At 31.5% G+C, this 23,162-nt stretch overlaps 2 protein-coding genes and 1 pseudogene across 2 annotated transcripts; 2 read left to right on the top strand and 1 right to left on the bottom strand.

Annotated features, from left to right (window-relative positions):
- Window positions 1-949: 949 nt before the first annotated feature.
- Window positions 950-7,212, top strand: LOC107005647 (serine/threonine-protein phosphatase 7 long form homolog). Its single transcript, XM_027913416.1, has 6 exons — window positions 950-3,418; window positions 4,152-4,940; window positions 5,054-5,248; window positions 5,322-5,762; window positions 6,131-6,833; window positions 6,910-7,212. Exons 2-6 carry the CDS (start codon window positions 4,161-4,163, stop codon window positions 6,960-6,962), a joined length of 2,172 nt encoding a protein of 723 aa, XP_027769217.1. The 5' UTR covers window positions 950-3,418; window positions 4,152-4,160; the 3' UTR covers window positions 6,963-7,212.
- Window positions 7,213-7,273: 61 nt separating this feature from the next.
- LOC114075220 lies at window positions 7,274-9,354 on the bottom strand. Its single transcript, XM_027913574.1, has 3 exons — window positions 9,231-9,354; window positions 8,903-9,010; window positions 7,274-8,810 (listed from the first exon to the last, which is right to left on the bottom strand). Exons 1-3 carry the CDS (start codon window positions 9,242-9,244, stop codon window positions 7,274-7,276), a joined length of 1,659 nt encoding a protein of 552 aa, XP_027769375.1. The 5' UTR covers window positions 9,245-9,354.
- Window positions 9,355-18,841: 9,487 nt separating this feature from the next.
- LOC114075396 lies at window positions 18,842-21,352 on the top strand (annotated as a pseudogene).
- The last annotated feature ends 1,810 nt before the right edge of the window (window positions 21,353-23,162 follow it).

The raw sequence follows: 23,162 nt of genomic DNA, 5'->3' as shown, positions 1-23,162 counted from the left end.
TATATATATATATATATATATATATTTATATATATATATATATATATCCAATTTCTAAAAAATTGTGTATATATATTATTCAAAACTCAACTTTAAATTATAAAAAACGATTGAATAATTAGTAACTTCATCCAATTATGACCAACTCTTGTAAATTTTGAAAAATTAAGTGTTAATCAAAATAATATTACAATGTGATAAATTAATCTAAAATATTACAAATACAAAACAAATAAACTCACATCATCAGTAAAATTAAATATCTCGTAATCTTCACTAAAATGTAGAAAAAAAGTTATTACAAAAAAAGAAAGAACAGAAAACGTTTAAATACATACCTGTGCTCCATTTAAAATTTACTGCAAAATAGAAAGAAAAACAGAACTCATTACAAATGAAACAAATTACCTACCAACCTTAAAAAAATTAGTAACATCGTCACTACAAATGTAAAAAAAAGAAGAGAAAGATATTATCGGAAATGAAAAAGAAAACAACAACAATATATATAACTTTAGGGCTTATCCGTTTTGCATCTATGTATGTATATAGCTGTAGAATATGAATGATTTATAATATAATATTATATAGATACAAATATTACAAATATAAGTTGAGTTGGACGAACATAGCTCCAAAAAGTTGTACCAAAAGCATTTCAAGTTAAATATAGAAGTAGGAGTTGAGTTGGACGAACATAGCTCCAAAAAGTTGTACCAAAAAGCATTTCAAGTTATACTATTAAGGCCTCATAATTTTTGGCCCTAATTGATTGGCTCTTGTACACGTGGAAGGATGATAATTCATGTATTGTACAATACAAATACATATGCTCAAAACGCTCGTGAATTTTCATCTTCAACTCAGAAGCTTTTAAGATTGAATTCTGTGAGTTTTTTCACCTTCTTTTCTGCGTCTCTGTTTCTTATTTCTTTTTGCCATTGTATTTTTATTGATAATGAAATTTGATACTCAATTTTGGAAATGGAAATAGGGTCAATCGGTAATGAAATTTGTGTAACAAAATATTTAAATACTTTTTTAGGATGGATGGATTCTTTGATGATGAATTTAGTGTAAAGTTTTTTACATGCATGTCAATATTATGTGAGGTTTTCCTTTAATGTACCGAGAGTGTTTGATAGTCTGCCTAAATCAACTTTTTTTTCCTTTCAAGTTTTAAGTCGTGAAAAGGAATAAGAAAATTTTGCAGCAGCAAGTCTTATTTTTGCCTTCTTTTTTCTAATTTCAATAGCTACATGTTTTTGGCCTCACTAACTATCATTCTTGATTAATACTCTGTATACTAAATTGGATGGTTTTCTACATGATGAACAAGTTCAACAGGGTCCAAATATTGTAGCGATCATACTCAGATTGTATGGTTAAGGTGAGAATAACTCCCTCGGTTCGACTGAAACTTTCATGCATTACACAAATTTTAGTTTTTATGATCATACGATTTGAAAGTCATCCTTATTTTCTTGTACTCGGTATCCCGACCAACCATGACACGTAAAATAAAGCGGAGGAAGTAATAATTTTGTCTTGTTTGACATACATCCTTACTAAATAAATTTGCATCGTTCCTGATTCTGTTTTGCTTCTTTCTATTAAAAGTTTCTATTAAAAGTTTGTAGGATAATGATAGACATGTGCTTTGAAAAGCAAGATAATCCTAATTTGGCATTGAGAGGCTTCTCATTCATCGATGGTGTTAAGAGATTAGTTGAAGTTGAATGCCCTGGAGTTGTTTCTTGTGCTGATATTATTATTTACCGTGTTGGTTTCTAGAGATGCACTTGTGGTTATAGTAAATTAAAAACTCGATAGAAGAACTTACTTTTTCTTAAATAATAAAATTCTGCAGATAATTAAGATTAATGATAGTTTAAGAGATGTGACTAAAATGCATCAAGTTTAGGATGTTCTTTGTGTTACTGATAATGATGATGTCACTGGCGTGATAGAGAGGTCCATTTTAGAATGTGCCAACTAGGAGAAGAGATGAAACAATATCAAATGCCTCAAAAGCCAATGTTCACATTCAAACCCAAAAAATGTCAAATTATTAATACTTTTACCTACGATATATAGAACTTACGGATGATAATTCTACATATAAAAGTGTGTAAGAGGAGATCAGTAGTAACACATTCACATAAAATTCTAACTTCTCTATCCTTCAGATTAAAGCTCTACTAGACCTAAAAGGCCACCTAATGATTTCATGTAATAGTTACAGGAAGACTCTGTACTACAGAAAAATGTTGATATGAAGGAATAAAGTTAGATTCTTTAATAGGAGAAGTCTTTCAATATTCCGATGAAGTAATAGGTAGAAATAATAGGAGTATTCAACTTTTAAAGTGTAGAAAAGATATCACTTTTCTCTATTAGACTATGACTATGAGTACTTGATCGTTTCTCACCCTAAGATGGAGTTGATCGTGTAATCTTTAGATGGTATATGTATACAACTTGTGAAATGCAGTGAGCTTCTAACTTTAAAGTTGTTATCTTTAATGTCTGATGCTTTCGGTCATTAGCCACTGTATTATCCTACCGAAACATTACCGAAAATGTAGCAGGTAGCTTCATTAAGTTTTTGGTACTATCAAGATGATAATGTGGTACATAAGTGAATATGATCAATGAGACACTGATTATACAAAGAAAACTATTCAAGGAAGTTATGAATAAGTTAAACAATAAAGTATTATCAAATTTTCACTGAACTAACCTGCCAACGTCTATATTTCTTTACTTGATTTTAAAGTTGATACAAATCTTTAGTTTCATGGTGATAGAGGTCATGAATTGTAACACTACATCTTTAATTTGCAATTATATTCAGCTCTAAAGTGAAAAGTTTAAAGGTTCATCAGTGCTACCGGGAGTGTCGCAATATAAAGTGAGGTTTTTACCAAAATAATTTATTATTTAAATCAATTTACAACAGTAATATATTTTTTCAAAATTTTACAAAACTAGTATAAACGTTGTTGATAGTAACGTATTAGGCCATCTATTAATTCTGCCAAGAAACAGACCAAAACTAACGGGGGACGGCGTTAAAGTTAGAATACGTTACTACGAATAACGTTTTAGAGTTTAAGTTGGAATACGTTACTGAAAGTAACGTTTTAGAGTTTAAGTCGAAATACGTTACAGATGGTAACGTTTTAGAATTATTATCTTAAATCCAATTTACCCATTAGCCGCACTTCCCTCACCTGCCGCACTTCCCTCACCTTCTAACCTAAACCCTATTTCATATTTTTTTTCCCTTTCATTCCCTCGCTAAGAGAGCATATGCATGCCGCTGGTTCGATTCTTCTCGTTAGTGTTGCCGGAAAAGGAGATTCACAATATTTCAGCGCCATAAGTATTTCGAGAGGTAGTTTCTTTGCTTAAGGTATGTTTTTCTTTACGAAGGAATTGAATTGAATCGTAAGTAGGATTCTATCTTGTATAAATTGAAGAACGTGCCAACCAACTCATGAAATTGGATTCCAAAATAAGTTGTTATCTGGTAACTTGTTTTGTTTAGTTCGATTTAAGGATTGTTTCATGGTCACTGAACTCAGAATTGTTATTTAAAGTTGTAACAATTGTATATTGTTGAAGAAGATTGCGTAGCAGTGCATTGAGAGAATAGCTATAGTCATTGTTACATTGTCTTTTAGATTAGTATATGTTTGTTAGTTAGTTACATAACATAATTAATTTGTTAGCCTAAATTGCGTAACTCATTAGTTGGTTAACTTTGATTATTGTAATTAGCACTTTAGTCATTTATATAAATAGCCTACTGTACAGATGTAAACATACAATGAAACTATCTAATAATGATAATCTATATTCTTCTCTGTGATTCCTCAAATTTGTCTCATCTATTCAAACAATTCTCTGTAAATTTTGATTCTTAACATATATCAAGAAAAAGATTATACTCAAGTTCTATTGTTGATTAGTGTAGTCTAAGATGGTTTGTCTTATATCAACACACTTCCAAATTAAAGAGAATGACCTTAAAATTTTTAAATGTGATTTCATAACTTTACATCACTTTTGAAGTATGTCGCCAAGAAAAAACTACATAATAGTTCGGGCTAACATTTAAGTTTACTTTCATGTGTATTTCATAGGTATTTTTTATGGCTAATGATAGTGAATACAAGTTGGATCCCGGTCCATTGGAATCGAATGTATTAACGGGACAACTTACTCATAGATCACAAGATATATGGGAAGGAAATGTTAATATGATTCTTAATACGAGGAGAGAAGATGGAAATTTTTGGAAGCTCATAGAGAAATATCCCATCCATCCACGAGTTCTTGAAGTAATTAGATTATCTGGATTATATGGTGTTTACAAATCTAATCGGCCTGCTATTGACTGTAGTTTGATCACTGCACTAGTTGAGCGTTGGCGTCCCGAAACTCATACTTTTCACTTTAGAACAGGCGAAGCAACAATTACCTTGCAGGACGTAGAGGTGTTGTATGGATTACCTGTGAATGGTGATCCAGTACTTGGTAATGAAATGATAAGGACCATAGAGGATTGGCAAAACATTTGTCAAAGATTATTAGGTTTTGTTCCTTCTCGTGAAGACTTCAAAACAAATTCCATCAAGGTTGCTGCATTTAATTCACACATGTTAAGCCAGCCACATTTGTCGAACATGGCAACACAAGATATGGTTAATCAGAAGGCAAGATGTTACATGTTCTGGATGATTGCAGGTATGATGATGGCGGATACATCTGGTGGTTATTTGAAGCTTATGTACTTGCCTATGCTCGAAGACGTCGATAAAATTGGATCTTATAGTTGGGGGAGTGCGACCTTGGCATACTTGTATCATTTTCTTTGTAAAGCTTCACAGAGTACTCAAAATGAGATAGCCGGATTTTTGCCACTACTTCAGGTATACCTAATGATTGTACATATAATTTATTTATATTTCTTTCAATTTGTCTCTGTAGTGTTATTGGAGGATGAAATTTTTTAGAGATGTAATCCTAAAACTCTTTCTCCCAGATTTGGGCGTGGGAGAGAGTCACTGTTCTCCGTCCTCAAATAGTAGCCCACAGAGATGCGAGAACTATTTGTCATGTTGGTTTGCCTAGGGGTCCGCATGCTACTAGATGGTTTGCACATCTTAGTTGGACGAATACTACCAAGCATGTGTTGAAAGTTTATAGGGATGCACTTGACTCTATGATAGAAGATCAGGTACATTGCTTTTACTTATTTATAAATATTGTAAATGTAAAGACTCACTTTGCTCTTTTCTTTTTTCATGTAGTTTATTTGGGAACCGTATTCCGATGACTTAATTGAGAGTCTTCCTCTCTATTGTCATGCTGGACGAGACATATGGCGAGTTAGAGTTCCAATATTTTGTTGGGATGTGGTCGAGGTTCATTTGCCAGATCGTGTTATGAGGCAATTTGGACTACAACAAGCTATACCAACTCCGTTTCCATTTGATTCCAACCACTTTCGCCATGATCGTCGAGGAAGACCAAATACAAATTGGGAGTTGGAACATGCACATTGGTTATCATTTTGGAACCAACGTCTCCAATATAGTTGTGATGCACCGGTTAATAATGAACCACTTCGCTATGATGATCCATATCTTATTTGGTTCAGGCGCATTACTCGTCTTGTTATTGGTAATCCTAATTCACGTCCTCAAAATCAACAAGGTTATGTGCCTAATTCGACGGCATATGAAACTATGGTATGCCATTTATTGATTACTGTTGTTTAGTGTTGTTGCTGCCAAGTGATTTATGTGTCTTTATTGATTTTAGTGTGTCATTTATTTTGTTTAATGTAGTTGCTGGCAAGTTTTTCATTGTTCTTGGTACTGCTAAGTGTTTAGAAAAATGCTAAAGGTAATATATATAGGAAAATTAAAAGAGTGAGAGTAGTGAAGTGGGGATACTGATGAGGAGATGTAGATGTTATTTTCATTTTTATGAATGATTGGAATTCAGCCAGTTGCATTCTTTAGTTGGCAGTGAATTCATTGCTTAAGTGATAGTCCGATCTAAATCATCAGATTAATGGTGCGTCATTAAATAACTTTCACTTTAATTTATTTAGGTGCGTCATATTCATTCGATGGTTGATGAAGCTAAAACACTTGGTGATAATCCATCATATGAGGCCTTATACATGTTTAGAAAAATGGTGCGAGATCAAGGTTCTGATTGTTTGAAATATGTCCATGAGGCTGACAGGGTTCATGTGTCAGCCGATTATAGAAGAGATGTGGTACAACCTGTCCAGTTACATCACCCAGTTCGTAGGCGAGGAAAAGGTGGTGTTGCAGGTAGGAGAGAACGTGCTGTTGAAAGAGCACAAACACATGTTGAAATAGATCAGGCCACACAAAATGTCCAAGAAGCCTTAGAAGATGATCAAGCAACATCCAATTATAATATTGGTTCTATTTCAGGAGGTTGCACTCATGAATTCACTCAGGCATCAAATATGACATATCAACTGTCAGAAACAGATATCATGCCATACGTGACGCCACAGACTCTACAAATATCAAGTCATCCAAGTCTTTCATCACTTGAGAATGTCATTGGTAATTTTGAAAATGTCCCAAATTTTACCTCATCGCCCGTGCCTCTGATCATTGAAACCCCTGATGCCACTAATAATTTAGAGGACCCGAATCATGATGTGGACGATAATGATCCTAAGGATGCAAATGAAGGCGGTGATACGACTATTCAAAATAGTGAACCATCAAGGAGGGAGAAGCGTAAAATTAAACTTAAGCCTTGTGGGACTGGTACTTTAACATCTGACATTTTTTATTTAGTTTTACTCTCTTTTAGAATAATAAAACATTTATATTTTCTTTACAGGCGGTCACTATGCTATCCAACATGTCCAAAAAAAGAGAGCCAAGAATAAGTAATGAAAATTGATGTTGCTGAAATCTTTTGGTGCTGCTGAAAATTGCAGGCAGTACTGCTAAAAATTGGTGCCTGTATTGCTGAAAATTGGTGTTGCTGAAAATTTTTAGTGCTGCTGAAAATTGCAGCCAGTACTGCTGAAAATTGGTGTTGCTGAAAATTTTTAGTGCTGCTGAAAATTGCAGCCAGTACTGCTGAAAGTTGGTGCTGCTGATATATTCCAATCATAAACAAAGTGTTTTTTTGAATTTTCATAGTTTTTCTCCCACTTCTTTTTGAAACTGCTTGTCCATAATTCCTTTTGCTCAACAAGTTAGTGAGTTTTTTGACATCTACGAGTATATCGTTCAACGGTTTGCTCCAATGAAAGTCTAACCATAGCAGTGACGGGCAAGCCTCGAGCTTTCTTTAGAAGTCCGTTGAAAGACTCTGAAAGATTTGTTGTCAGTACTCCCCATCTTTTTCCATTATCATGACTAACAGTCCATTTGTCCAATGGAATTCGCATGAGGTATTCATATGCTTCTCTATTTTCTTCTTGAATTTCCCACATCAAAGCTTCAAACTTCCTTACTTGATGAGTTGTAGCAGCCCTCCACATAAGATTACTGAGGTCCCTATTTGGAAATTGAGATTGAAAATTACTTTTAAGATGTCTCAGACAAAATCGATGAAAGGCCCGAGGTTCCTGCAATCGCCACAACTCCGATAAACTAGTCAAGATTCCTTTTGCCCTATCAGAGATAATACAAATATCTTCTCTATCTTTTATCACATGTGCACTCAATTTCCTAAAAAACCATTTCCATGCCTCTTTCGACTCTTTGTCAACAATACCAAACGCAAGAGGAAGAATGTTATCATTTCCGTCAACTCCAACAGCAATTAACAATTTTATCTCATATTTACCATACATATGAGTTCCATCTACTGAAATAACAGGACGACAAGTTTGGAACCCATCAATGCATGGCTTGAAAGCCCAAAATACAAACTTAAAAGTTTTTACCTCTGGTGAACTCATTGACTCTTCGTGTTTCCATTCCACAACTGTTCCAGGATTAAAGTATTGAAAAGCTGCAAAAAACTTAGGAAGCTCACTAAATGATTTCTGAAAATCACCATATACCAATGTAAATGCGCGTTGACGCCCAAGCCACGCTTTTCTATATGTTACTTGATGACCAAATTTTTCATGAACCTTAGACATGACATCCACTACCAACAATTTTGGATTTTTACTTATTTGATTTAAAAATAGAGATGCAATTAAATTGGTATCTAAGTTAGTGTGACCTGTTGTAAGCCCTTCAGTCTCACATCTATGATTATTAAAATACTTTCCTATCTTCCAAAGGCTACCTCCAACCTTACGACCTCGAAGAAACCATGGACAACCCAAAGAATCATAAAATCTGCATCTCACAGTCCATACGCTCTTAGTTGATATTACAATCTTAAATTCTTTATTTTTGCGCAAACTCCAAATTGTCACAGCCCGTTTTAACTTAGTTTTACTACTAAAATACATATTTTTTTCTAAATCTTTTTTTGCATCCTCGACCCAAACAGAACAACATTTCATTTCGGATTCACGAGTAGAGATAAAAATATCTTCCTCAGTCTCCAATGTTGTAAAGTAAGGTATATCATTATTTTGCATTTCATCAAATTGATTTTGAAAATTCACCGCACTTTCATTTTGAGGTAAATCTCCAATATCTTCATCGGATTCACTTTCAATGACTTTACTCTCTCCATCATCTTCTGAAGGTTCATCCTCCTCCGAATTTTCATCACTTCTTTGAGCATGTGCATCATTACACAAATCAAAGGTAGCTTCATCTTCTCTGTAAAAAAAAAAAATTCATGAAATACAAAAAAATGAAAATAATTAATTATTCATGCTATTAAATAAAATTAGCTAAAAAGATTATTCTACCTGATTTCATATTGATTGTGTCTACTCTCAATATGTCTTTGACTACCCGAGCCTTCATCAAATGATTGATGAATACCATGTGTTGCAGTGTATGTAAAATGAGGCTGACTGAATGTGGCAAATCCATAATTTTGAGCCAATAAATTCATATGATAACCATGTTGATCATTCATTCGAAACAGATTATCTTGATTTATTGGTCTAATCTTTATATACATCTCCAAAAGATTTATATCAATCTTGTTCAAAAATTTCTGAGGAATGGCAAAAAATTGTACCAAAGATTGGTCATTCTCAATTTTGAACTCAATAAATCTTATAACGTTACCTTGAAATGAGCATGGATATTTTCCAGAAATATCCAATTGAATATTTTCTCCATCAGTCCCCATTTTCTCATGCAACAATTTAATTAATTCAACGTAGTTGGTTGAAATAGACATGCTAACAATCATTCTGGCACATTCGTTATATCGAAATCCGTTCATTTCAGTGATTATTTCACCGCCCCAATACAAAGCAATCATCACGTTATCTTCAAAATTAGCCATCAAAAAATCCTACACACAAAAATAAGATGCATTATAGTTATTAAAAATATGTTATAAGTACATTACAATATATTGACAAGTCATACCTATAAAAATTTTATGAGTATTGATTCAACAATATGGCATATAAGCAGAATCTTTGTAGAACATTATTTGAATGTGCTAAACATTCTACACAACCATTTCTTATAATGTTCTGTGGCCAACACTTTAAGAATTTATTTTAAAGTTAAAACGTAACATACAGTAACGTTTTATTGGACGATCAAATCTACAAGAAATCTTCACATACCTGTGACATGATAGAATCGTTACTCATGGTAACATTTTAGTCTTAAAACGTGACTCAGAATAACGATTTAACGTCACATTTTGTACAAAGATTCTCAGGTGGCAGACCTGGATTTGATTTGATATAATCGTTACTCCAAGTAACGTTTTATATGTAAAACGTGACTCCCAGTAACGTCTTCGACGTCAAATTTCGTACAAAGATTCGAAAGTGGCAGATTTCAAAGACACGTTACTGACGGTAACGTCTTAAGCTTAAAATGTTACTGTCAGTAACGTAATGCTTCTTAACGCCGTCTACCAAATACTTTTAGTCTGTTTATTTTTTGAAAATGAAATATAGCCTAATACGTTACTGCCAACAACGTTTATACTAGTTTTGTAAAATTTCAAAGTTTCATATTATTTTGGTGAATTGAATGAAATAATAGATTATTTTCGTCAAAACTTCATATAAAGTAGATTGAAAAGATAAAGGTTCATTAACCCTAGCACGAATGCAGCAATATAAAGTGTATCTCCATCCTGTTGGTGTTCTATGTTAATACAATCGAGTTCACAAGTTTAATAAAAAGAACTTAATCGGATGCCATAGGTGATTTACATGATTTATGATGATATTTTTTTTTTTGAAAGTTAGTTTTCTCTTCTTCACATATAAATGATGGTTGTATTTTGAGGGGACTCGCTAAAAGTACAAGTTAATTCTTTTATTCATCTCTTTTGGTAGGTGTTCAAAAATTGTCGTGTCAGATCATATGAATGGATTGTTGGTGTTAGACTAGCTTCATGTTACATATGAATAACAAGATTCAATCGGACATAGAAGATGGTCTCCATGTTCTAAGGTATGAAGCTTACATGTAATATATCTCTTATTTTTCTTGATTTTGATATCTCTGCATTATCAGATAATATAATGTATCCCATGATATCTCTGCATTATCAGATAATATAATGTATCCCATGAAAAATAATGAGGGTCATAGATATCTAGCATGTATTGTTTGCAACAAACGTTTTAGGTTGAGTTTTAGTAGTGGAGTAGCAGTTCTATTCTGAATTTATTTCCTTTAAGCCTTCATGTTCTGGAATTCTGTAGATCAGGTGAACCTCAGTAGAGATCCTCTATTTTCCCATGACAATTTCTTCTTTTTTTTTTTGAGGCAGTTTCTTTTTCTCAATCTGACCATTTATATCTACTAATTGTTGAACCCAAAAAGAATACAGAAAAATATCTATTGATTGTGTTCGCCATGTCCAATAGTTTAACTTTTTAGAGCTTCGCCTATATGCACTCTAAGCTAACATAATATTATATGCTAATTACTGTCACCGTCGTATTGGTTTAGTGGGAGCATTCTTCGTTTTGTCTGCGTGATTATCCCAATTACTCACATTTGTTTTGTAGCTATTTTTATTTTGGTCTCATGTTTTTCATATGCATAATTACGATCTGGTGGTTTATATTGATATGACATTGTAACTTTCTGTTAGGAGAATTCAAATGTATTACTAAGTTGAGTTGTAAAATGGCGTTATGGAAACTATAATTTTACTGAATCCTGGAACATATATTCCTACAAAAATATACTTACTCTTCAATATATATTTTACGAATATATTAAGATATATGAGATACAAACTCATTAAAAATATCCAAAGCTCTATGCAAGAACACTAGCCAAATATCAATACTCATGTTTTCAGTAATAGGAATCTTTACATCTACACAAGACACACTTCTCGCTCTGCAATTAGTTTCAATAAACCTGCACATTGACTTGTGATGATATCTTCCAATTGCTTAAATGTCTCTCAAATTAGTAGCTTTTTCCACTTGCTCCCCCGAAAGAAAATCATTGTTGATGCACCACTTCGACAATGTGATTGGAGTGCAGCAAAACGAAATGATTATCAAAGCTGGATAGGCTATAGCCTATAAGTTAGGCAAGTTCCTAAGTAATTGAGTCTAGTCTCCTGATTCGGGGCCCTTTCGAGGATGTGGAGTAGGCTGGGGAAGATGTAGCAACATTATATATGGAAGATCTTATAGGTGAGAATTAGATATTTTGTAAGCTTAGTTTCTTTAATCATCTCACAAATACATTTGCCTCATTAGTGTACTTCATATTTTCTATTTTTTGAGCAGTTAAAATTCCTTTTATTAGGAATAATGATTTGTGAAGTTTCTACAGAAGAGAATTGTGTTCTCTGTTTTTTTTTATTGTTAGGACATACTCAGTTCGAATAATTTCGCAAGCAAATGGGTATGTGGTTATGAATTCTGTGAAATGCATCTGCACTATTTATTTAATGAGACATTTATCGAGTATACAAAATTTAGGAAGATGATAAGTTTATACTGTTCAATAATTAAGGTTTGCTTAATTTTTCTTCAGGTTCTTTGTCAAAATCTTAGCTTGTGACAGCAATGCAGGGAGAACTTTTGATGGATGGGTTTTTCTTTGCATCAACTATTGAAGATTTATTTTATTTTTTTAGTTCTTCTTTATTTTACCGGAACTACAGTGATTACAAAATTCCTTTTTTATATGATGTAATGATAATTAAAATGTTTTTGATTCAAGTGTAGATGAATAATGACACGGTAGACAAATCAAAACTCAAGTCATTTTTCAACAGTACACAAATATACGTGTTGGGCCCGTGCTGGCACGGGTCTGCCCATCTAGTACAATACATACAACACTAGAAAACCCAAAAGTTGTACTAAATACTATATTGATACAATTAATAAATCAATTAATAGTAAGAGACTATATACATTTAAGTGTATGTCATGCATAACTTGAATGTTTAGCTTCTCCTTGTAGTATTTTGAATTTCCAACAGACTTAATAATGTGCATTTACTATTTCATAAATTTTAATACCACTTGTTTAGTACTTAATTATGATTACTTAATGTCAAACTTGAATTGTTTCGATCTTTGTTGCAATATTTAAGTTTTTGTAATCAATAAAGGATTTAAACCTCTCTAGTAAGAGGATTGGGATGGTGGTTTAGTAATGAGATTAAGAAGATCGAAATTTGGAAGTGATTCTGAATTACTTGTGAACAAAAATGCTAATGTGTCTAGTCCTCCATATAAAGAACATTTGGAATGATATTCGAAATCAAGGTCTAACATTCATATCTTCCTATTTTTTATGAGATTAATGAAGCTTATGACATATGAGGATGGATGGAACTATATATATATAATCTGATGAGGGAGTTAGTGTGTAACCAAATTCATAATGTTGCAATACACTAATTCAAGTAAAAAAAACAAAGCGACAAAAAATATCATGATATATTTTCACTCCTCAATGTTTACTTCATTTTTTAATTTTCAGATTTGTTCTCTCTCATCTTATTTATTGTGATTCTTAAATTACCCTTTGTTAGTGTCATCGTTAACTGATACATCCTGTCACAGTAAATTTTGTTTTATGCAATGTATCACATTCATATTTAAGATTTTGATGTATAACCCTAATGCTGTTGGATATTCGATTAGTTTTATCATGTTCAATATAAGTGTTTTCGATACATAACCACTACATAGCGTATCATTTACATAAATCAAGCTCTTTAATGTATCATCAATCTTAGGGTTAAGTCATCAACAGACCCTTAAAGTTGTCCGCATAATTTATTTAGACACCTCAACTAGGACTTGTATCTATTAAACACCTAAATTATTCAAAACATATACCTATTAAACACAAAACGCTGATATGACAACATCAGTGTACTTCACGTAGTATTAGCGCGTGAATAGGTTTCAAAAAGCATTTTATTTTTTAAAAACTTGTACTATTTTTTTCTTTTATTGACATTGGGCACTAAAATAACTAAAATTTATTTAAAATTAATTTCTTGATAAACAAAGAAATCAACCCCACCTCCTTATTCCAGCCATCATCTTCTTCCTCAAACTCCAAACTCTCTGCTCTTCTTTTTCTTTTCTTTTTTATCGCACTTTTTTTAATTCTATATATATATATATATATATATACACGAATTGATGTGTTTTTACAAAAAAAAAAAAGAATTTTGAATCTACGAATTGATATAATTTTGCGATAAGAAAGAAGAATTTCAGACATTTTAGTTAAAAAAAGTTAACCTGCCTCTGTTCATATCTATTCTGGTCACGCAAACGGACATCACCACTTCAAATTGAAATGTAAACTAATCAAGCTTATTGAAGATGATATCATGAAATTCAATAGAATTAAAATTGATAGTCAACAAGAAAGGAAGAGTTCGTCAACTCCAAAAATACCAGTTACGAAATTCAGAAAAAATGTCTAGTAACTCCATTTTTTGGGATCATGGTAATAGAAATTCAAAATTTTCAGACGAAACCTTTTTCATCTTCCTCGTACCAAAACTAGAGTGGAGAGATTAGAATTACAATTGAGAGAAAGGGATTGTCTTGTTGGAAAGTTGGGGAAGATTTGGATCAACTGGAGAGAAAAAAAAAATGAGGGGTTGCCGTGGGGTGGATGGGTGGATCTTTTAGAAGATTCTTTTTTATTTCTTTTACTTAGATAAATAGACTAAAATAATTATTTTTTAAAAATTCATTTTTAAAATAAATTTTTGAAATTAAATGCCATATGTCAATATTTAATTCATTAATTTGCAATGTCGTAGTACACACATATCACATTTTTAGCTGACTGTAAAAAAAATGTCAAATAGGTATCACTTTTAAGGAGTATAAGTGTTCAATAGGTACAAATCTTAGTTGAGGTGTTTAAACGAATTATGCGGACAACTTTAAGGGGTCGTAGATGATTTAAGCCTCAGTTTTATTCAAATTTGAAAGACTATATAGAGAACAATAAATCAGTTGTGTGTTATGTATCTGCACCCTTTAATATTTGTTCAGTCCATCCAACTTAGAATGCGATGTATATGTTCATATATCCACTAATAATCTTGATTTATAAATCGTAATGTTCTAAGTAGAAAATTGTGTATCAGATGCAACAATAGTTATATGATACACATTTATTATTTGAAAAACAATCTTATTTATCGTATAATCTGCACATGTACAACTAATTATATACTTCAAACTAAAATTTGATGAAAACAAAAAAACGAATACAAAGAAATGTGAAGTAACGAATAACCAAGACATAATTGCTTATAAACATCTTGTTTAAAAAAAAATGATGACACTAGATTATATATGATAGTCAACACATCTACTTTTATATGAATTGGGAGTTATTAATTCTTTAAATAAACTATATATTATAATTAAGAATACAAATTACTAATTTTATGATAAAAAGAATTTAATATTATTTATAGATTAGGCTAATGGTTCTGTATATAAAATAACGCCTTCAATTGATACTAAGGTGCCTTTTTCGTTTTAGTGTAAAAAGAAAGTGACTATTTCTTCCTTTTTTGTTTTATTTTTTTGAAAATTTGTTTTTTGCAAAAGAAATTTAAAAACAGTTAGTGAAGTTTAATTGATGAAAGTTTAAATTTTAAAATTACATGTATTTAATACTTAATAACTATCACAAATTAATGTATCGATCTGAAATAGAATAATTTATGGGCAATCTTTACTTCTCCAATGTATCAAATAGGATTACAATATTTAGCAATGTATTAAATAGTTTAGTAATAGTAATGTATCATGAGTAATATATTCTTCTTGTTCACAATGTATCTCGTCTAGTTGAAATCTACCACTATTACATATTTTTTTTGTATCAGATACATTTCCAACTAGATCATAATACATTATTTAATGTATTTGAACCATATTGAGTGGTACCATCTTAAGAGTACTGAGACAGATCCAAACTTTAATAGATACATTGAAGACATTCATCACCATCATTACATAATTTTATGGAAATTAGAAATAGAAGCAGAAGTCCAGAAACATTAAAAAAGACAACAAAACAAATTGTTGAATTGAATGCAACTAGGTTTACAATTCTTGGCAGCTTAGGCAAGAGACTTTCACTCTTTGTTTTCTCTAATTAGCTCTGCTGTCATTCTTCTAATATCTGCTTCTTACTCGATTCTCTCTTACTTCTCAATCTCATCTTGATGAAGAGAGATCTAGACATGGATTTTGTCCATAGTAAACTATAAAGTGAAGCCTCCTACAAACATAGCAAAGAACGTCACATCTTTCACCATATTTGTTAAGTTTTGAGTCCTCTCAACTCAGGGTATTACTACAATCTTGCCGCTTCAGATTCATAAATGAAACAGATTGTCCAACAACCTTCATAAATCACCTCGTTCACCCAACCACAACAAAATCGATATATTCATCTTTTACAACGATTTTTTTGAGTGAATTTAGAACTTTTTCGACAGTAATGGTTCCTCAATGGAGAATCTGTGAATGTGAAATTTCAAATTTGTGAATCTGTTATATATTAGATGGATTATTTACAACATGTCAGGCGTGATTTATGGGATTGCAATTAACTAAAATAAAATTTACGTTACTTTTTCTTTTTTAAGCACAACACCACCATATTTGAATGTATCAGAAATTATGTATCTGGCCACTACTTATGTATCCAGATCTCTCTTGTTTTAAGGGAATTCTGTAAAATGAAAACTAATAGGGATATGATGTAATTTATAACTCACACTATGTGAATCCTATAATTTATATTTTTTTTGTTTCTGGGTTTCTCTAGTTATTCACATGGGCTTGAGTCACTTTTGGACCCAAGCTGCTTAGTTGTATTACTTTTTCTTTTAATAAATGGGCCTTGCCCAATCGTTATTTTTTTTTAAAAAAAGGAACCTTTCACATATAACCACTAAAAATAGCTTAATTACTTTCAATAGCTATAGTTTCATAATTACGATTCGTAGGTACGTGTTATAGGAAGGAGAGAGGAGAGAGAGAGGGGGAAAAAGTAGGAGAGAGGTGAATTGTATATGTATATTGGCTAGATAATTGTATATTATACATATGTATTTGTATATATGACAAGAGAGATTGGGAGATAAAGGAGAGAGGTGAGAGAGATTCAGAGAGGGAGGAGAGAGGCGAGAGAGGGCAGAGAGTGGGAGAGGTGAACTATATATGTATATTGGTTAGATAATAGTATATTATACATATGCATTTGTATAAAAAACAAGCGAGATTGGGAGAGAGAGGAGAGGGCGAGCGAGATTTGGAGAGGAAGGAGAGAGGCGAGTGATATTGAGAGAGAGAGAGGAGAGAGGCGAGCGAAAGAGGTCAGAGAGTGGGAGAGAGGTGAATTGTATATGTATATTAATTAAATAATTGTATATTATACATATGTATTTGTATTTTCTGGCGAATAATACATATAGAAATGTGGCCAATTATACAAACTCGAAGTCAGCTCACATATTAATGTATAATGTTATTCGTGAGTGGTATTATAGCAAACTGTAGCGATTATGAGTAATTAAGTAGTATAAATTTGCTTAATCGCGTAACTTTTTTTTTAAAAAAAGAGGACGGACCATTTTCTGGTCCACAACAGAAACAGGCTAGTTCGGCCTGGCCCGTAAAATTTTAAAACTTATATGAGTTAGCTCGGATGGGGTAGACCAGCCCATATTAACAGTTCTAGTTTTGTTTAAGTCAGAAAATTTGGTCAAAAAATTAAAAAGTCTATAATATCCTTTTTATTTTAAAATAAACTAATTTTTTTCCTTCTTTAATTAAAAATATATTACAGTTAAAAGGATAAAAATATTCGAAAAGATAAAATAACATAGTGTAAAATATGTTATTTTACCATGCTAGCCAATAGATTTTCCATATAATAATAAATCGAACCAACTCAATTTTTTTATATAGTATGATGGTTGATCATTCGTGACTAATTGTAGCTATGGTCGTTTATTTGGATTAATATCAACAATATAGTTTATCCAACAATAAATTCTATTCTGATTATAAAACTAACACACAATCAAACCTAAACAGAAACTGTTGAATAAAATTGAGTCCTATCAATCTTTACTTGAGACGTTCAATCATAATTTAGCATACGGTGTAGCTTCGCTTTACGGCCTTTTTATTTTATCTTGTAATATGAATTAAGTTAATACACATACTTTTTTTTTAAAAAAAAATTGTTGCCTTGTAGTTAAACTTTTTTTAATCTTCGTTCATTGCTTTTACTTCAAATTAAATCCAAATGTTTTGTATTTAAAATAAGTTAATTTAGACTGATATCAAAATAAGTGAAAAAAGTCAGATAAAAAATAAAAAAATAAGACGTTCAAATGAAAGGACGTTTAATCAACAATAAAGTTTAAAGTGAGGAGAGAAATAAATGTTTTACAAAGATATATAAATTCAGGTAATTAAATATAATTAGACATAAAGAGTTTATATATACATATATATATATATATATATATATATATATTGGCAGATCTACATGAATTCGAGGGGATTCCGAACCCCTTCGTTGAAAAAATTACACGAAGTATATAGGATCAATTTTTCGATTTATATGTATATACTAAGTGATGAACCCCTCAACCTAAGCCAAGGGCTTGGCTCAGTGTTAAAAGGGGTTCGAGAATCGCTACCTAAATTCTTGGTCGCGGGTTCGATCCCATATTACAACGTTTTCCCCCCTACTTTCAAACGATTTTCATTTTTATTTCTAAATAAATGAAAAATTGTTTTGTTTGAAAATCCATTGGGATTTATAATATTTTTATTAGATATTAAAAATAAATTTCTTTTCTATGTTTAGAAAATTAAGTAAAACTTACAATGTTTTTTAAGTTTTCATAATTAAAATTAAAAAAGTATATTCGCTCACACTCATTTTAAGTCAAACTTTTTATTTATGTTTAATTAATAAATAGAATAAACTACATACATCACACTACATTAAAAAACAATTACTAGAATCCCACTAGTTTTCCATATTACTTCCTATACCACTTTTTGTTCCTAAGATACATGTGCAATAATTCTAAGATACATGACTAAATTAAAATTTAAAGGAGGGATACATGTTTTAAATTACAGGATACACGTTCCTTAATTAATTTGAATTAATCGTGGGAGATAATCCCTTAATTGAAGGAGTAAGTTATAGGAGATATAATAATCGTAACGTAATTCATGGATCCATTTCTATCATCGACTATTGACATATCAAATTACTTTTTGAACTTCTACATCTTCTTCGTCGAATTAAGGCTCTTTTCAATCTTTAAATTTTCAATTTTTCTTTTGATTATAGCGAATATCACAATATTATTGAGGCATTCCGATTCATGGGTATCTGAAATTGAATATGAAAACTACAAAATTGATGGGATACTTTTGAGAGATAATGCAAACTACAATGATCTAGTGGATGGTATTTGAGCACAATTAGGAATCAATTGTACTCGAAAAGGAATGGAGATCAGATACATGATGGAAGAAAATCTAACTCCAATGGAAATCCAAAATGAATGGGCATGAGATTTTTTATGGAACTGAAAAGGCGTCAAACAAATTGCGGGAAGTATTCATTGTGCATAACAACAAAATATCACAATTTTGGAGGTGACATTAGTGGTGAAATTGTGTTTGAGCCAGATACATCAATTATCTGTTGTAGTTCTTCCAGAGAATCGTAGTGCAGATGATTTTGAATATGAATTCGTATCATGTTATTTGTGACTATAGTCACAAATTTGTTCAAGTCAAGCAGTTGTATAAGAAAAAGAAGAGTATTGTGGTTGTTATGCAAAAATATGCCATAGACAATCGATTCCAATACAAGGTTGCAAGATCCGGCAAAAAGAGGTTAGTCATATTTGTTGTTTTAGTGTATGTATCGTTTCAGTGTATCTAATATTATGTTTAAGAGTCACAATTTATATTGTGTATATGAGACAAATAATATGTATCTCGAATTAAAAGTGGCTAGTCATGTTTGTTATTTTTTGGTTGTATTGTTTTTGTGTGTCTGGTATTATGTGTAAGAGTCATAATTTATATCGTGTATCTTGGACAACAATTTTTTAGTCATGTTTGTTGTTTTAGTGGTTGTATCATTTCTGTATATCTGGTATGTTGTGTAAGAGTCATAATTTATCCTTTTTTTATGCGAGTAGCATTATAGTGAATTCAATAAAATGTTAAGTTTCATTAGTTTATATCTTATATATTTAACAATGTATCTGGTAGCCTCAACTATTGTAAATGAGTGCATTTGTGTGCGGTTATTTTTTGAAATGTATGTTTGGAGAGTACCAATGGATATTCAAAACATTCTGTTTGAATAAGACAACTATTTTTCGAGTAAAGTGTTTCAATAACGATCATACATGTCCATTAAAGATAAAATGATATTGCAGCGTCAAGCAACACTTGATTTAATACCTGGAATAGTTACTCCAAAATATGAGAATCATAAAAGAGAGCATACTCTAAAGAACATTCAGAAAGATGTTAAACGTGACTTGGGAGTTGACATTAATTACATGAAGGCATGACGTTTGAAGGAGAGAACTATTAAGATGTTAAGAGGATGTCCAATTGAGGGTTACATTAAGATGCCAAGCTACTTGTATATGTTGGATACTGTATATCCAAACTCTTACATCCGAATTCATAAGTCAACAAATAATGAATTCATGTATCTATTTATAGCGTTGTATATTTTTATAAAAGGTTTTGAGCACTGTAGACCAATTGTTGTTGTGGATGGAGCTCACCTAAAAGGAGCTTATAAGGGCACATTTGTTTCTGCTAGCACTCTGGATGGAGCAAGTGTGTTAATTTTAATGAAAGAATGAATATCTTATATGTGTATCTGTCTTTGATTGTATTAATTACTAATATTTAACAATACCTATAATGTCATGTATCTATTTGTTTTACAGGGTGTATACTACCGCTAGCTTATGGTGTAATTGACTCTGAGAATGATAATTCTTGAACATGATTTTTTGAGCATTTCAAAGGCGCTTTTGGTGAACGTGTCAACATGTGTGTTGTATCAGATCGTCATGAAAACATTATAAAGGCTGTGAGTAGAGTGTATTCTTCTATGCCTCATTATGCTTGTGTTTGGCATCTTTGGCAGAATGTGTGTAAGTATTACACAAGAAGAACAAAAATACATTAAGCGATGTATTTTATGCAATAACAAAAGCATACATACAAGAAAATTTTGATGAAATGACGAAGAAAGTAGAGGATATGGATCATAGAGTGAAGAATTATCTTATGTTGGCAGGATATGAGAAGTAGGGGTGGGCATTCGGTATTTCGATTCGATTTTGGTTTTTTTATTTGGTTTTTTCGGTTCTTGTAAATTGTGTACCGAATACCGAACCGAAATCGATTTTTATCAATTCGGTTCGGTTTTTTATTTCGGTTTTTTAATGGGCATGCTTGAAGTCGCTGCAGGCGGCGGCTGCGGCGGCTGCTGCTACTGTCTAAAAGAGGAAGAGCAAGAAGAGGAAGAAGAGGAACAGTTGCTGCCTGCAAGAGGAAGAGAAGCCTGCAAGATGAATATTAAAAATTAAATTAGGAATAAGGACATTACATAGGGTTTCACATTCTTTTTTTAAAAAAAAGATTATTTGACATTAATAATTATTAATTAATATAATATAAATATAATATAAATTATAGTATAATATTTCGGTTTAAACCGAAATACCGAAAATCAAAATAATACGTACCGAAAACCGAACTGAAATATCAAAAAATACAAAAAAGTAAACCGAATATCGAACTGAAAATCGAAATACCGAAACCGAAATTCTGAAAAAATTCAATTCGATTCGGTGTTTTGGTTTTCCGGTGTTTATGCCCACTCCTAATGAGAAGTAGGCGAGAGTATATGCACCTTCAAATAGAGGTAGGATCATTACATTCAATATCGGAAAATGTATCAATTCGTGTTTAATGGAGACTTGAGAACTACCAATAATTGATTTTTTGGAGAAAGTTCGAATTTTATTTGGAGATTGAAATTGCAGAAATAGAGAAAAGGCAACATATACATTTACTACCCTTGGAAAAAGATTCCAAGAGATGGTAGTTGTGAATGAGGCAAAGTCATCACATATGACGGTACGTATTATTTGTTATACTAATTATTTCTTTTTAAATGATATTACTGAAGAAACTTTAGATATATTACATCAAGTGTATCTAGATACATGAATTATGTATCTAAAATGTTTTGCTCGTAATATTATGAAATATATATATGTATTGGCAGTATTGCTACCTTTCAGGTGAGACCTTCTTCTGAATCATTGTACGGAGTTGATGATAACGGACGACGATATATTGTTTGCTTGATTAGTAAAACATGTAGTTGCAGAAGGTTCCAATCAGACAAGATACCGTGTTCGCATTCAATTACAGTTTTAAGAGAAAAAACATAACTGAGTTTGAACCATACTGCTCAGACTACTACAAGCCATCAACACTAATAAGTACATATGAGACACCAATTAGTCGGCTGCCGGATGAAGAAGATTGAAATGTACCTGATAGTGTGTAAATGAAGTTTTGCCACCTAAATGAAAGCGACCACCAAAATATCATCAAGTACGAATTGTTGTGGACAATGTGGTCAAGAAGGTCGACGTACTTTTAGTTATTTGCCAATGAAGAGATAATTTTTCTTATTTTCATATACATTTCGATGTTTTTTAGTCTTGCTGGTGAAATTTAGTATTTCTGAAATTCGATATGACTTTCCATGGATTCTATGGCAAGTATGATAAAGTTTTAGCATTTTTCTATTTTTGTTTACAATAAGTTATTGATATAAATGATACATTCAACATCATTACTGATATTGATTAGGAAATCCTATTGTATACGCGTATATAGAATCATATGCAAAAAATATGACTCACATTGTGTAAAGAGGTTATGATATTGATAGATATAACATTCATGTAGAACAAATACAAGAAATAGTAGCATATGTATTTGAGCTCCACTACACTTAACGAACCCTCAATAGTATGTGGAATTGACCCACTTCTGTACAAATTCAGCTTCTTTTCATGATCATCAAGATTCAACTAAATCTATGTCATACTAAACAAGATAAGTAGTATCATGAATTTAACAAGAGCTATTATAAGTAAACAAGATTAAACATATAATCTAAACAACATTTTCTATAAAGATAATCAAAAGTATAGGTTCATAACCTTAAGAAAGAATGAAATGCGAATGAGAAATGACTTAGATACATTATAACCACATATCTTAATGTATCTAATAAAAATAACCTCATTAAGTTCAATAAAGGGGAATCTAAAAAAAACCTTCAGATGATGAATCTATATTAATTTTTTTAATGTCATATGAGTCAACAAATGTGTTCCTTGGCTTAGGCGGGTCTTTGTTATCACTGACTAAACTA

This window comes from Solanum pennellii, chromosome 12, assembly GCF_001406875.1.
Source record: "Solanum pennellii chromosome 12, SPENNV200".
Classification (NCBI taxonomy): Eukaryota; Viridiplantae; Streptophyta; class Magnoliopsida; order Solanales; family Solanaceae; genus Solanum; species Solanum pennellii.
This window is presented reverse-complemented; position numbering and strand designations above follow the sequence as displayed.

Bases quoted from the DNA above. Each gene is read 5' to 3' on its own strand.
- LOC107005647 (XM_027913416.1), top strand. From the start codon at position 4,161: ATGGCTAATGATAGTGAATACAAGTTGGATCCCGGTCCATTGGAATCG. The intron at 4,941-5,053 runs GTATACCTAATG...TCTTTCTCCCAG, and splicing joins GATTTTTGCCACTACTTCAG to ATTTGGGCGTGGGAGAGAGT. The intron at 5,763-6,130 runs GTATGCCATTTA...TAATTTATTTAG, and splicing joins CGACGGCATATGAAACTATG to GTGCGTCATATTCATTCGAT.
- LOC114075220 (XM_027913574.1), bottom strand. The intron at 8,811-8,902 runs GTAGAATAATCT...TTTTTTTTACAG, and splicing joins CACAATCAATATGAAATCAG to AGAAGATGAAGCTACCTTTG.